Raw genomic sequence first — 15,399 nt, 5'->3', positions numbered from 1 at the left:
CTTTTTTCTTTCTTTCGTTTTCATTTTGTTGTTGTTGTGTTGTTGTTGTTGTTGTTGTTGTTGTTGTTGTTGGGAGACTGTCAATGACCACTTCTATTTCTTTATAGGTTCTGGGACCATTTTCCAGTTGTGTTGAGTATAGGCTTTTGTAGTAGGATATGAAAATTTTTTAATTTCCTCAGTTTCTGTTGTTTTTTTCTCCCTTTTCATTTCTGATTTTGTTAATTTGGATACTGTCTCTGTGCCCTCTGGTTAGTCTGGCTAAGGTTTGTCTACCTTGTTGATTTTCTCAAAGAACCATCTCCTGTTTTTATTGATGCTTTGTATAGTTCTTTTTGCTTCAACTTGGTTGAAAACATTTGAAGTGAGGAAGCTAAGAATCAAAGACATTTTGCTTTTGCTTTTCTTTCTCTTCAAATATCCTTTCTACTTCCTAGTCTGTTGTTATTATTGTTGTGAGACTACAAGTATTTGTGATCGGTTACCCAGGACAGTTTCTAGTAGGAGCTGCTATGAGGAAACAACTGTGAATGTTATTACCAGATCTGTAAACTGTATTTGGATTATAACTTGCTTCCTATGTGAATTTTGCCAATTCTACTATATAATTTCTACCAGTATCAGTTCTTATACCTTTTCCTTGAGTTCTGATTTTGAGTTCACCGAGTCTTTTTCTGAAACTCTTAGCCTGGTCTTTGGCTGAAAACTTTGGTAAAACTTTGATCCTCTTATTTGTTTGCTTGAAAGAGCATTGAACAGGATTTACTGGACATGAGCTAAATTTTTGCCTTCTCAGTGATTGGCTCCCTGTATTTTATTATGCTCATTTGGATTGTCATTGCCAATTTACTCAGCCCTGCTGCTAACATGGCTTTGGTTCAGTCATTAGATAATAAATTAACTTCTTGATAACTGAGAAAATAATCTTTCACTCTTAAAAAACTCTGACAAAGATCAATCTGTGTGCCTGCCTACATTTTATCGTTCTCTTTCTTCTCCCCTGCCCCCAACCCCTTCTCTTTTGACAGGAGCTCACTATGTAGCCCTGGCTGGCTTGGAATCCCCTATGTAGACCCTGCTGGCCTCAATTTTACAGATATTCACCTTCTTCTGCCCTGTATTCCAAATTCTGGCATTAAAGACAGTCTCTTTCAAACCCAGCAACAAAATCTAGTAAAGGATTTCCCTAAAACAATTCTCTTTTCTAATACTTTCTGATAAAAGAAATGACTGGACTTTCAGAATTCCCAGTTAAAACAATTTTTTGAGACAGGGTCCCTCTATTGTCCTGGCTGTCCTGGAACTTACTATGTAAACCAGATGGCCTTGAATTCACAGAGATTCTTCTGCTGCTGCTGCCTGATTGCTTAGATTAAAGGCATGTGCCACTATGATTAGTCTAAATTTGTTTGTGTTCATAAACAGGAAATGATAGAAAATTCTTTTCTTTTATTAAGCTGGTTTACATAAAGCTATTTTCATGCAAGTGTATAATGGGCTTTGAACATCTCTCACCTTTGTCTACTACTTTCCTCTTTCTCATCTGTACATACTGTTAGTATGTCTATATGCATACAGCTCAACCTCATAACATCCATTAATGTGTGTCTGTTTGAATTTAGACCCATGAAAATAAATTACAAAATTACCTTCTCAGTTGCACTTCTTACATTTAACGTACTCACTGTCCACTTACAAGTCGTAGGTTTCACAAAGGATAATGCAACTCTAAAAAGTTCTGTTGAGCTTCTTCCTGTTGACCGATGTTCTCCTGTATTTCTTTAAGGGCGTTATTTATGTCCTTCTTGAAGCCCTCTATCAGCATCATGAGATATGATTTTAAATCCAACTCTGGCTTTTCCAGTGTGTTGGGGTATCTGGGACTTGCTGTAGTGGGAGAACTGGGTTCTGATGTTGCCAAGTAGCCTTGGTTTCTGTTGGTAGGGTTTTTGTGCTTGCCTTTCGTCATCTGGTTATCACTGGTGCTAGTTGGTCCTGCTGTCTCTGGCTGGAGCTTGTTCCTCCTGTGGACCTGTAAGCCTGTGTCCGTACTCCTGGGAGACCAACTCTCTTCTGACAGGGCTTGTGCACAGAAGGCTGTGGAGCTGCCTGGCTCCCTGGTGCAAATGGCAGCCTGAGGACCTCTGTCCCAGCTGCTCCACTGATCGTATGCCCTGTGTGCTCCTAGCTGTTCCCCTCCAGAGAGGAGGTGGAGATCTCAACTTCATGCTCAGAAGTGAAGGTGCTGCTGGGAGGTCATTCAGCACTACTGGGAGATCACTCTCCCTTGGCTGGCCCAGCACAGAAGGCCTGGCTCCCTGGTGCAAATGGTGGCGGGAGGACTTCCGTCCCAGCTGCTCCACTGATTGTATGCCGAACTTTTTGGTTTTAAAAGTTAAATTAGTTTTATCAACTTGTTAAACAAGTGAAGATATCAAAAGTAAAACATTTACTTTTCTGAGGATAAAAATAAAACATAATTCATTTTTGTAATCTCGAATGCTTAAATAATTTATATATCAAAATTATAATCAAAGGTGCTTTAAAAGATAGAATAAAGCACTTACCTAACCTACCTGAAATTCATCTCCAGTACAAACGAATGAATGAATGGCTTGGTGTAGCACGGTGATAACATAAGGCCCTGCATAAGATTCCTAGCACCAAAAATGTTCCAATTACTGTCCTCCCTCCCCTTCTCTGAGAGAGTAGATGACAGCCCTGAGTATCCTCCAACCCTGGCACATCAAATCTCTGCAGGGCTAGGCACTTCTTCACCCACTGAGGTCAGACGAGGTAGCGAAGTTAGGGGAAGAGATTCCACAGACAGGCTTTAGGGATAGTCCCTGCTCCAGTTGTTGGGGGCCTAGGTCCAGCCCGTGTATGCTCTTTGGTTGGTGCCTCAGTCTCTGAGAGCCCCCAAGTGTCCAGGTTGACTCTGTTGGTCTTCCTGTGGATTCCTATCCTTTTTGGGGTCCTCAATAATTTGGATGTGGGTATCTGCATCTGTTCCAGTCAACTGCTGGGTGGAGCCTTTCAGAAGACAGTCATGCTAGACTCCTATCTGCAAGCATAACAGATTATATCATTATTAGTATCAGGGATTGGTGCTTGCCCATGGGATGGGTCTCAAGTTGAACCAGTTATTGCTTGACCACTCTCTCAGTCTCTTCTCCATTCCTGTCCTTCCATTTCTTGTAGTCACAGTAAATTTGGGTTCCGAAGTTTTGTGGGTAGGTTGGTGTCTCTATAGCTCCACTGGGGTTTCTGCCTGACTACAGGGAGTGGCCCCCTCAGGTTCCATATCCCCAATACTGTGAGGATCAGCTTAAGTGACACCCATTGATTCTTGGGAGCTTCCTCTATCCCTGGTCTATGGCAAGTCCTTCAGATGCCCTCCACTCCCGCACCCCACCTGCTGCAATTTTTCATTCATTCTCATTGCTATCTGACCACCTGTCCTGTCTCTCCCCACACCTGATCCTGAAACCACCCCTGTTCTCTTCCCCATGTCTTTTTTCACCCAGATCCCTCCCTGCATCTACCTCTTACAACTATTTTATTCCTTCTTTTTTTGTTAAGTTTAAATTTGAATTTTTATTAGATATATTTTTATTTACATTTCTTTTATTTATTCGATATATTTTTAATTTACATTTCAAACGATTTCCCCTTTCCTGGCTCCCCACTCCCCGAAAGTCCCATAAGCCCTCTTCCCTCCCCCTGAGATTCAAACTTCCTTGTTTGGACCTTCCTTCTTGTTTAATTTCTTTGGGTCTGTGGAGTGTAGCATGGGTGTCCTGTAGTTTATAGCTAATATCCACTTATCAGTGAGTACATACCATGCATGCCCTTTGGGGACTGGGTTACCTCACTCAATGATAATCTCAAGTTCTATCATTTGCGAGCAAAATTCATGATGTCTTTGTTTTAAATAACTGAATAGTATTCCATTATGTAGATGGATCACATTTTCTTTTATCCATTCTTCAGTTGAAGGACATCTAGGTTCTTTCCAGTTTCTGGCTATTACAAATAAAGCTGCTATGAACATAGTTGAGCAAGTGAGATGTTGGAGCATCTTTTGGCTATATGCCCAGGAGTGATATAGCTGAGTCTTGAGATAGAACTATTCCCAGTTTTTTGAGAAACCAACAAATTGATTTCCAAAGTGATTGTATACCCACCAACAATGGAGGAATGTTCCCCTTGCTCCACAGCATCTATTGTCCCTTTGAGTTTTGGATCTTAGCCATAATGGGTATAAGATGGATCTCAGAGTTGTTTGATTTGCATTTCTCTGATGACTAAGGACTTTGAACCTTTCTTGAAGTGCTTTTAGGCCATTCGAGATTCCTCTGTTGAGAGTTCTCTCTTTAGTTCTGTACCCCAGTTTTAATTGGGTTATTTGGGTTGTTGGTGTCTAACCTCTTTGTAAATGTTGAATATTTGCCCTCAGTCAGATGTAGAGTTAGTTGGTAAGGATCCTTCCCCAATCTGTAACTTGTTTTTTTGTCCTATTGACAATATCCTTCACCTTGGAGAAGCTTTTCAGTTTCATGAGATCCCATTTATCATTTATTGATCTTAGGGCCTTAGCCATTGGTGTTCTATTCAGGAAGTTGTCTCCCGTATCAATGAGTTCAAGCCTCTTCCCCACTTTCTGTTCTATTAGAATTAGTATATCTAGTTTTTCATTGAGATGTTTGATCCACTTGGATGTTTTTGTGCAGGGCGATAGATAAGCACCTATTTGCATTCTTCTACATGCTGACATCCAGTTTTCAAATTACAGAAATAGTCAAAGATGTCTCAGTGTTTGGGGTAGGTAGTTGTTAGTGTCTCTTGCAAAGCTGAAACAGGAGGATCACAAGAGACCAACAAAGTGTACTACATGCAGATTTTTCAAGGGCAGCTGTATCGTGAGACTTTCTCAGAAAAGAAAAGAAAATATATTTTAATATTATTTCTATTTTTTATAAACAGAAAAAAGGAATTTATCGCTGTGCAAAATGTAGACTGCAGTTTTTGACCTCGAAGGAAAAAACAGAACATAAGTTAGAACATCGTACATTTATAAAGCCTAAAGAACTAGAGGGATTGCCTCCTGGGACAAAGGTGAGTATTATATATGTTGTGTTTTAGCATTTTGTCTAATGAGCTCCTGGGCTAGACAAGGTGGTGTATGCCTTCAATCCTAGTGCACAATAGGCAGGTGGGTCTCTGAGTTTGAAGAGAACCTGATGAACATAGTGAGTTCCAGAACAGCCAGGGCTACAAGACTTTGTCTAAAAAAAAAAAAAAAAAAAAAAGGAAGGAGGAGAAACTCCTATTTGGTAGTAAACTCTATTGAATATGATATAAAATTTTTCTTTACTTTCATTAAAAAATAATGTTAAGATTTTATTAGTGTGTACGTGTGTGTGTGTGTGTGTGTGTGTGTGTGTGTGTGTGTGTGTTAAGAAGTTAAGGTTTTGGGCTAGAGAGGTGGCTCAGAGGATAAAGGCACTGACTGATCTTCCAAAGGTCCTGAGTTCAAATCCCAGCAACCACATGGTGGCTCACAACCAACAGTAACGGGATCTGACGCCCTCATCTGGAGTGTCTGAAGACAGCCACAATATATCCACATATAATAAGTAAATCTTAAAAAAAAAAGTTAAGGTTTTAGTGTGAGTGTGTGTGTGTGTGTGTGTGTGTGTGTGTGAAGAACTAAAGTTAAGGTTTTATTACTTTTTTACTGTGTCTGTGTGTGTGTGTTAAAAACTAAAGTTAATGTTATACTACTATTTTAACCAACGGGTATTTGTGTGTGTGTGCCTGCACATGTTCACATGTGCTGTGTGCTATATCAGTACCTGTATAGGCCAAACAAAGGCATCAGATACCCTGAGGCTACAGGCAGTTGTGAGCTGCCCTACATGGATTCTGGGACCTAAACTCTGGTCCTCTGTAAGAGCATCAAATGTTCTTAACTGCTGAGCCATCTGTGTTTTCAACTAGGTTTTATTATTCTTATACTCCAAAAGTTACAACTTTTAACTGTTGTTTGAGTTGTTGGCATGTGTCTTGAGATAATCCTTTGTAGACTCATTGTAAACTGAGTCACTAAGTTGTTTTTTTCCTATTCTGTAAGCTATTTTTTAAAAATATATTACCTGTTAGGCTATAAGACACATATAATTTATTGTGTTCCAAGCATCTATCATAGTGTTTTGAATCTCATAGATATGTTAAAGTTGATGTTACTGAATCTTTTTACAGAGAAACAGATTCTTCATTTTTTTCTGAGAAACAGATTCTTTTCCTGAATAACATTACTGTTTTCTGTGTTTGCCATATTTTCCCCCTCTGACTTCTTTATATAAAGTTTGCTCTTGAATATTTGGTCCAGCAGGTGGATGGATGGATAACTCGAAATAAAATTATTCCTAACCTTTCAATTTTAGTATATGTGCTATTGAAGCAAGCACGTGCCTAACCTTTCAAATTTGGCTTTTAGTACATACATTTTTGTGTGCATCTGCTACTAGAATGACCTAAAATAATATAGAACAATGCTGTGAGCATCTAGAGTAAGAAATGCATTCCAATGTAACTTCTTACAATCCATTTATCCCATGTTGAGACTGGACATACAGAATACTAATGTAAATATTGCAAACCTCCCAAATTTTCATAGTGTAATATAATGCCATTAATAATTTTGGGGTTTTTTATACATTTTATTTCATCCAGTCAGAGATCAAAGAAGACAAACAAGTGAGTTAGTATTATCTATGCATTGTTGATAAAGAGATTTAGATGGAAAAAATTCCCAACAGGGAGGGGGCTGGAAAAATACATTCTTTTGATGATTTGCACTAACTTCTAAATTATCCATTAAAATCCATGTTAACATGTTACCAATATGAAATTATTTCAACAGCAAACAAATATCTAAGTAAATTTCATTTAACTGGTAAGATCATTTAAAATTAAATGGAAAACTGGACCAGTGGGTAAAGGTACTTGCCACCCAACAATACAAGTATGATAACTTGAAATCCATTGATTTTCTGGAATCTGTATAAAGATGAAAAGAGAGATTTAATTCCAGAGTTTTTCTTTGACCTCTACATGTTCACCATAGTATGCATGTGCACGCGCGCGCGCACACACACACACACACACACACACACACACAAAACCTACAAAAGATAGGTATGTATCTGATTGCACTTTATATTTACTATTTTAAATAATGATATTTGACTTTTTGAACTATACCGATTTTTTTTGTAATAGCTTATTTAGAATACAATTCATGTTCCAAAGAATTTTTTCATTTAAAGTGCTCGGTTAAGCGGTTTTATTAACATTTACAGAGTTGTGAAAACATCATCTTATACAATTTTAGACCATTTGCATTATCAGACAAAGGAACTTACAGTAACTGTATTCCAGCATCACTTGATGCAAGCTTCAATCTCTTTCTTATGAATTTTCCCATTTTTAAATTTTCATAAAAATGAAATCATACAACACAGTCTTCGGGGATTTATTTTATTTGATATACTGTTTTCTAGGTTCATCTAACTTGTAGCATGTTTCAGTGCTTCATTCCTTCCATAGCTGAGCACTATTCCATTGCATATATTATTTTCTTTTTTAAAAAAGATTTATTTATTATTCTATGTGAGTGCACTGTAGCTGTCTTCAGACACCCCAGAAGAGGGCATCGGATCCCATTATGGAATGTTGGGAGCCACCATGTGTTGCTGGGAATTGAACTCAGGACCTTTGGAAGAGCAGTCAGTGCTCTTAACCGCTGAGCCATCTCGCCGGCCTACATATATGTTTCATTCATCAGTTGATAGAATTTCACTTCTCTAGACTGTTGTACTGATGCTATGGATATATTTGTAAAAGTTTTTGTGCAAGTATGTTTTCATTTTTCTCAGAGTAGAATTGTTTAATCCTAACACACAGGAGAAGCAGAGGCAGGTGGCTCTCTGTGATTTTGAGGTCAGCCTGGTCTATATAATGAGTTCCAAAACAGCCAAGGCTATATAGAGTGTCTCCTCCCCCCCCCCCTTTCAGAAAAAGTAGAAGTCATTGCCTAATTCCCATAGAATGAGATTTTTTTTTAAATTCTGAGAGTTTTATAATTTTAACACTTAAGATTTAGTCCTTGATATATGTTGAATTAATTGTTTATGTTAATATGAAATGAGGTTTCAAATTTACCCTTCTATATGTGGGTGTCAGTTTTTACATAAAGCATTTGATCATACATGTAAGGGCTTGGGGCTGGAGAGATGGCTCGGTGGGTAAAATACTCATACAAATGGGAAGACTGAACTTTTGCATACCTGGCATTCATATAAAAAAAGATCTGGGTAAGCACGATGGCCCATCTGTAGTCCCAGAATGTGGGAAGCAGAGACGGGATATTTCTGGTAGAAGCTAGCTAGAGCTAGGTTTGCCAAATCAGCAGGCTCTGTGTTCAAGTGAGAGCTTCAGTATATATACACTTGAAAACACACTTACGCATGTTAGATAACTGAATGTAAGGCTTTACACGCAGTGTTTTAATGCCATTTTCTTAATCTTCTAAGCATATGTCCTGATTTGTTTTCAAAGGTTACTATTCGAGCTTCCTTAGGATCTAGTCAATCACGATCATCGAGTCCGCCTTCTAGTACTATTACAAGCACTTCACTTCAACTGTCAGTTCCAAAGTCTAAAAGTACAACTACTAAGAATAACTCAAAAGGGTCTTCAAATAAAGTTAACACAACTAGCCCTCAAACAATTTCAACCATGACTGGCAAGCCCAATGCAAGTAAGCCAGGTACAGGTACAACTAAATCCAAAGCCAAGTCCTCCTATAAGCAAAAGAGACAACGCACCAGGAAGAACAAATTCAGCGTAAATTTGAAGAACTTAAGGTACTATCTTTATTCGTTATATGTGATACTAATGTAATCTCAAAAGTTAAATGCTTAATACCATGTCAAAGAACCTTCTTACATATATGACAACCATTTTTCTATTATGAAGACAGCAGATAATAAAATGGTACTTTTCACAACTGCTGAGCAGAATTAGAACTGCTGTGTTTATTCTGTGATTTTAATCTTTTGTACTAATCTTAAACATTGTATTTTTGCCTTGTGACATTAAAGTGCTTAATTGAGTCTCCTCCCCCCCACCCCCAGGGAACTATTTACATGTGTTTAGACTTTTGCACTTGTTATAGCTTATTACTTCAAAGCAAATTTTCGAAATTTAAATATCTATTTGATAATCTTTTTTATTCTCCCATAAAGCCTCCCATTTCCCTCCCTCAACTTTGCCTCTCCCCTAGATCCACTGCTCCTCCATTTCCCTTCAGAAAAGAGCCTCCCAGGGATATCACCAGACCATGGCATAATAAGATAGCAGTAAGACACTCATCAAGGCTGAATGAGGCGCCCCAGTTGGAGGGAAAGGGTCTGTCTCAAATACAGGCAAAAGAGTTAGAGATTCCCCCTCTCACAGTGTTAGGAAGCCCACAAAGACCCACAAGTTAACCAACCACAGCATGTATGCAGAGGACCTAGAGCAGAGCCATGCAGGCTTTGTGATCGCCTTTTTCAGTTAGCTGTGAGTCCCTATGAGCCCTACTTAATTGATTCTGTGGTCCATGATCTCCTGACAGCCTCAACCCTTCTGGTTCCTACAGTAATAATCTTAAAGATCTGTATCAATTAATTAATTAATTGTTAATAAGGGTTTCCTTAACTTTGTAATAATGCATTTCAATTTCTTTTTTTTGTTGTTGTTGTTGTTTTGGTTTTTCGAGACAGGGTTTCTCTGTGTAGCCCTGGCTGTCCTGGAACTCACTCTGTACACCAGGCTGGCCTCGAACTCAGAAATCCACCTGCCTCTGCCTCCCAGAGTGCTGGGATTACAGGCGTGTGCCACCACTGCCCGGAATCCTTTCAATTTCTTAATGTCAAAATTGTTTCAGTTTTCTATTATGAATATGAGTTACTGATAACTTTAGTAAATGAATAATTTATTTTAAAAGGAAGTGTTTCCTTATTATTTTTATTGTATAACATATTTTTATTATTTTTTCTGTCTCCATAAGATGTGACCAAGGAAGTCACAAATGCATCGAGTGCCGTTCCAAAATAAAAGATTTTTCAAGTCATTATTCTACTCATATAAATTGCGATTTTTGCAAATATACCACTAACTGTAACAAAGCCTTTGCAAATCATTTGAGGTAAGTTGAACATGCCAGTCAAAATTACCTTTCTGGTCTGTGGGTATGGCTTCCTGCTACACTGTTGCCTAACATATATAAAGATCTAGGTTCTATCCCCAGGACAGGAAGATAAATGCCATCCAGATTTAATGGCTTATGCCTATAATTCCAGAACTTAGGAAGTAGAGGCAGAAAGATCAAAAATTGAAGCTTATCTCCAGCTGTCTATTAATTTTAAAGCTAACCTGGATTTCTTGAGGCCCTGTATTAAAAATTACTACTCTTCAAGGAGTTTGTTTGTTTTAAAGACACAGTTGTCTTTACAATCAAGTGTGTCTCATCATGGAAGTAGGAATGTAGAAATAGAGAATGTCTAGAATGTACCTGTATATTTTCAAATGTAATAGTTTATAAAACCAATGGAACCGAAATTATAAAAAAAAAATAGTTAAAGCAATAAAATTAGAATGGCTTTATTAAATAAACCCATGTTTAAAACCTTATTTATTTTTATTTTATGTATATTAATGTGTTACCTGCCATGAATATGTGCACTGAGTTGATGTAGTGCCCATTGATACCAGAAGAGAGTGTCAAATTTTCTAGGACTGGGATCACAGATTGTGAGCTACCATGTGGGTGCTAGGAAATGAAGCCAAGTCTTCTAAAAAAGCAACAAGTGCTGTTAATTGCTGAGCCATCTCTAATCCCCAGGCTCCAGGATTTTTAATGATGCTAAAGAACATTCATTCCCTCTCCTCTCCACCCATAGCCATCCATCTTTGCCCTAATTCAATGGCAAAAACAGAAAACTCAATTTATACTCAAATGTGCTTATTCACTAAAAACTGTAATGTTATTTGGGAAAAGAATCTGTTTCAGGGGATCTCTTTTGGTTTTTTGAGACAGGGTTTCTCTATATCTGTGTATCCCTGGCTGTCCTGGAACTCACTCTGTAGACCAGGCTGGCCTCAAACTCAGAAATACCCCTGCCTCTGCTCCCAAGCGCTGGGATTAAAGATGTGTGCCACCATTGCCTGGCAGATCTGATGTGATGTTCTTTTCTGGCATCCTTGAGCACCAGGAATGCAAACAGTGCACAGACATGCACGTGCACCCAAAACACTCATAAAATAAAAATAAATAAATAAATCTTTTTAAAAAGAAAAAAATGTACAGAGAGAGAAAGTAAAGGAAATAAATTAAATGAGTGAAAAGCCAACAAGAAGGGGTATTCTGGTGGAGAGCCCATCCCTCATAGCACCTTCGCACTACGTTGCACAGTAGAGGGGGACAAGCTAGCTCTCCTGGGTCCATTTTTATAGGGACACAAATCCTGTGTGTAAGGATTCTGCTTTTGGCCGGGCTGTGGTAGCGCAGGCCTTTAATACCAGCACTTGGGAGGCAGAGGCAGGCAGATTTCTGAGTTCGAGGCCAGCCTGGTCTACAGAGGGAGTTTTAGGACAGCCAGGGCCACACAGAGAAACCCTGTCTCAAAAAAAAAAAAAAAAAAAAAAAAAGGATTCTGCTTTTGTGGCCTATTTATTTACCAAAGTCTTTCCCAATACCATTACATTGATTGAGGTGATGGGAGGTTAAGATTGTAACATATTAATGGATGGATACTTGCTCAGGCCATACCAGTGATCAGTGATCAGTATAATCTCATTATTATATGAATGTCATTAATTTCTGTTCAAAAGTAATAAAATAAGCATAGACTTGAAAACATGCTCAAAGTTAATATGAATTATTACATCATAAGAGTCATAAAATCTTGTTTGTCTTTTATCTCTTATCTCTCAGTTCTCACAATAACCACCCAAGTAAGCAACTTTGCATCTTTAAGAAACATTCACGTGCCCTCAGGTAATTCATTGACCTTTATCTGTTCTTTGTATTAAAAAAGTTGCAATTACACTTTTAAACCAGGTGTTGGTGTGCCTAATTTAAAATCTACATGATTGTCACTGAATGTGATAGTTATGTTTGTTGCTATATTCTTAGAACAAAGGAAAGGATAGTCTATCATATGACTAATCTCTGTTTCAGTGGTGCCAGATATTTAGTTGAAATTTTCACGTATTTACAATGTAAAATGAAAAAGAGGCTTTTTAGCAATATTTGCTTGGAAGTAAGTTTATTAAAATGCTGCAATACTTTAAATTAATATATACCATTTAGAAATCTCAGTTTTATTCTTGCTATAATGTACTTTACTTTCATTATGTGTATCTTGCCTATATAGATATCTGTGCACCACATGCATGCATGGTGTCCACAGAAGCCAGAAGAGGGCATTGGATTACCCTGAAATGGGAGTTACAAACAGCTGTGAGCCAACACTTATGTGTGTTCTGGGAATCTAATTTGGGTTCTATGGAAGAGCAACTAGTGCTCTTAACAGAGCAATCTCTCCAGCCTTTCACTTTTGCTCTTTATGGGAAAAATGTGTACAAATCACAGGGATGAAGATGACTTGGTACCAACCTTTAAGAAGGTAGAGTTTAAGCTAGGTAAGGTAATGTACAACTTTAGCACTTGAGAGGCAGAGGCAAGTGTATCTCTGTGAATTCAAGACCAGCCTGGTCTATATAGTGAGTTCCAGAACAGCCAGAGCTACATAATGAGTCCCTGTCTCAAAAAAAAAAAATTATTGGCAGCATATAAAGAAGTGAACCGCCAGGCGATGGTGGTGCACACGCCTGTAATCCCAGTACTCTGGGAGGCAGAGGCAGGTGGATTTCTGAGTTCGAGGCCAGCCTGGTCTACAGAGTGAGCTCCAGGACAGCCAGGGCTACACAGAGAAACCCTGTCTCAAAAAAATCAAATAAAAAAAAGTGAACATAAATAAATACAATAATAGGAAACTTATCATAGATGCAGTGCGAGTTACTTATTTCAGAGGAGATAGAGATTAAAATATGCATGCAGTTTGGGTGTGGTGCCTGGTAACATTAATCTCAGGATTCAGAGAGGTTGAACTCTGAGTTGGAGGCCAGTCTGGTCTACAAAGTGTGTTCCAGGACAGCCAGGGCTACACAGAGAAACTCTGTCTTAAAAAATGAAAAAAAGAGAAACAATTATATAGAGCAAGATGCATGAAGAAGAAAGCTTGGATTGAAATATGGGGAAAGAATTTTGAGTTTAGATATAGACTTTTTTTCATCCAAAAACAAATTCCAAAGACTAAGAATTAATTTTACTTTGAAAGACATTGAGAAAAATCACAGATGCTTTGGGTGAATCAAGGGTTTGGTAGGAAGATGAATGTGGAGGAGTTTGCATAGTAAGTTGTAGCTTCATAAACCACAGAGTTGTTCCCAGCACGTATACAATTTGGCTTACAACCATTTATAATGCCAGTTTCAAGGGAATTCGATGTTCCAACTTCCGTGGGCATCAAGCATGCATGTGGTACACATACATACAATGTAGGCAAAGCACACATGCACAGGAAATAAAATAATAAGTCTATTTCAAGCCAAAAGAAAGAACAGAGAGGCTGGAGAGATGGCTCAGAAGTTAAGAGCACCCTCTGCTCTTCCAGAGGACCTGGGTTCAATTCCCGCAACCACATGGCAGCTCACACTTGTTTGTAACTCCAATTCCAGGGGATTCAACACCCTCACACAGATATGCTTGCAGGCAGAACAACAATAAAAATAAAGTAAAAATAAATTAATGAGCTCACAGAGACTAAATCACCAACCAAAGGGCAGGTGGGAGCCAGACCTAGACCCTGGCACATCTGTAGCAGATGTGCAGCTTGGTCTTCATGTGGTTCCCCTAACAATTGGAGCAGAGACTGTCTCCGACTCTGTTTCCTGCCTTTGGAGCCATTTTCCCTCGTTGGGCTGCCTTGTCTGACCTGAGTGGGAGAAGATGTGCCTAGTCCTGCTGCCACTTGATGTGTCAGGGTGGGGTGGAGAGAAGAGGGCTGCAATCAGGGTGTAAAGTGAGTGAGTGAGTGAGTGAGTGAGTGAGTGAGTGAGTGAGTGAGTGAATAGAAAGCCTGATAAACTAAATTAATTAAATATTTTTTAAAAGCAGCTCATTCGTTAAAATAAAATAAAAATCTCACAACAAAGCTTATGTTCTACTTTAAAAATGGGCTCTGGAATCAAAGGGCTACATTTCAAACATGGAGCTGGCCTTAGATAAGTTATTAAACATGACACTATCCTCTTTAGAAAAGTGGTCTTCAGAACACCTGTCTTTTAGGAATCATTTAGGTCATTTGTTTAGAGGAGATAAGTCTAAGAGCCCCAGCTTAAAACAGTGTAAATGATATTTTAATTTATTAAGCATTTAAAATATCTGAAATATTTTTATTTTACTTTTGTAGCAAGGAAGTGACATGATAAGAGAAATCAGGAATAAAGGGTGGTTTGGGAGAGAAAACATGTTTTGTTTGTTCAAGAACACTTTCTTATGTGTAAAGCACCTAGTCTTAAATATAAAACAGGATGTTAAGACCAGAGCTGCAGATGAAAAAATCAGCATAAGTTATACTACTAGGTTTTAGACTTATAAAAATGTTAGGTGTTTTATATGATGAAGCTGGATGTGGTGGCTCACACCTATAATTCCAGCACTGGGGAAAGGAAGAAGGAACATTCTGAGTTCAAGGCCCCACAGGGCTATTAGTGAGGCACTATCTCTCAAAGCAAACAAAACCCAAGTAAAGTATCAGGTATGTATATGCTTCGTTAACAAACTAATAATTATATTAATTTACTAAATTTATAGCCTTCATATCTCTTCTATCTTTATTCTGGCTTAAATACACTAGATTATATGCTTCATAAACTGAACCTATTTGTTTGCTGTTGTGTCCAAAATACCTATTAATTTGGCATATAGAGAACATCCTACTGCTTATTACTTAAAAGAGATTTTGAAATCTTTTTCAGACCTCTATATTTCATTTTTGTTGTTCTTGTTGGATTTTTTGTTGGGTTTTTTTAAATTATTTATTTATCTTATGTATTTGAGTACACTGTAGCTGTCTTCAGACACACCAGAAGGGAGCATAAGATCCCATTACAGATGGTTGTGAGCCACCATGTGGTTGTTGGAAATTGAACTCAGGACCTCTGGAAGAGTAGTCAGTGCTCTTAACCACTGAGCCATCTCTCCAGCTCCAAATGTTATCT

The 15,399-nt window shown here is 38.2% G+C and overlaps 1 protein-coding gene across 7 annotated transcripts in view; it reads left to right on the top strand.

The window, feature by feature from the left end:
- Znf280c (zinc finger protein 280C) overlaps nucleotides 1–15,399 on the top strand; it is a 50,493-nt gene that overhangs the window by 34,194 nt on the left and 900 nt on the right. For all 7 annotated transcript variants that reach the window (XM_052170944.1, XM_052170945.1, XM_052170940.1 and 4 more), the window contains 4 exons: nucleotides 4,987–5,118; nucleotides 8,626–8,933; nucleotides 10,121–10,258; nucleotides 12,047–12,109. In XM_052170944.1, coding sequence (XP_052026904.1) covers nucleotides 4,987–5,118; nucleotides 8,626–8,933; nucleotides 10,121–10,258; nucleotides 12,047–12,109 — 641 coding nt within the window. The remainder of the gene's footprint in view (nucleotides 1–4,986; nucleotides 5,119–8,625; nucleotides 8,934–10,120; nucleotides 10,259–12,046; nucleotides 12,110–15,399) is intronic.

Source organism: Apodemus sylvaticus, chromosome X (genome assembly GCF_947179515.1).
Source record: "Apodemus sylvaticus chromosome X, mApoSyl1.1, whole genome shotgun sequence".
In the NCBI taxonomy this organism is placed as follows: Eukaryota; Metazoa; Chordata; class Mammalia; order Rodentia; family Muridae; genus Apodemus; species Apodemus sylvaticus.
The sequence above is the reverse complement of the archived record's forward strand: the minus strand, read 5'-3'. Positions and strand labels throughout refer to the sequence as shown.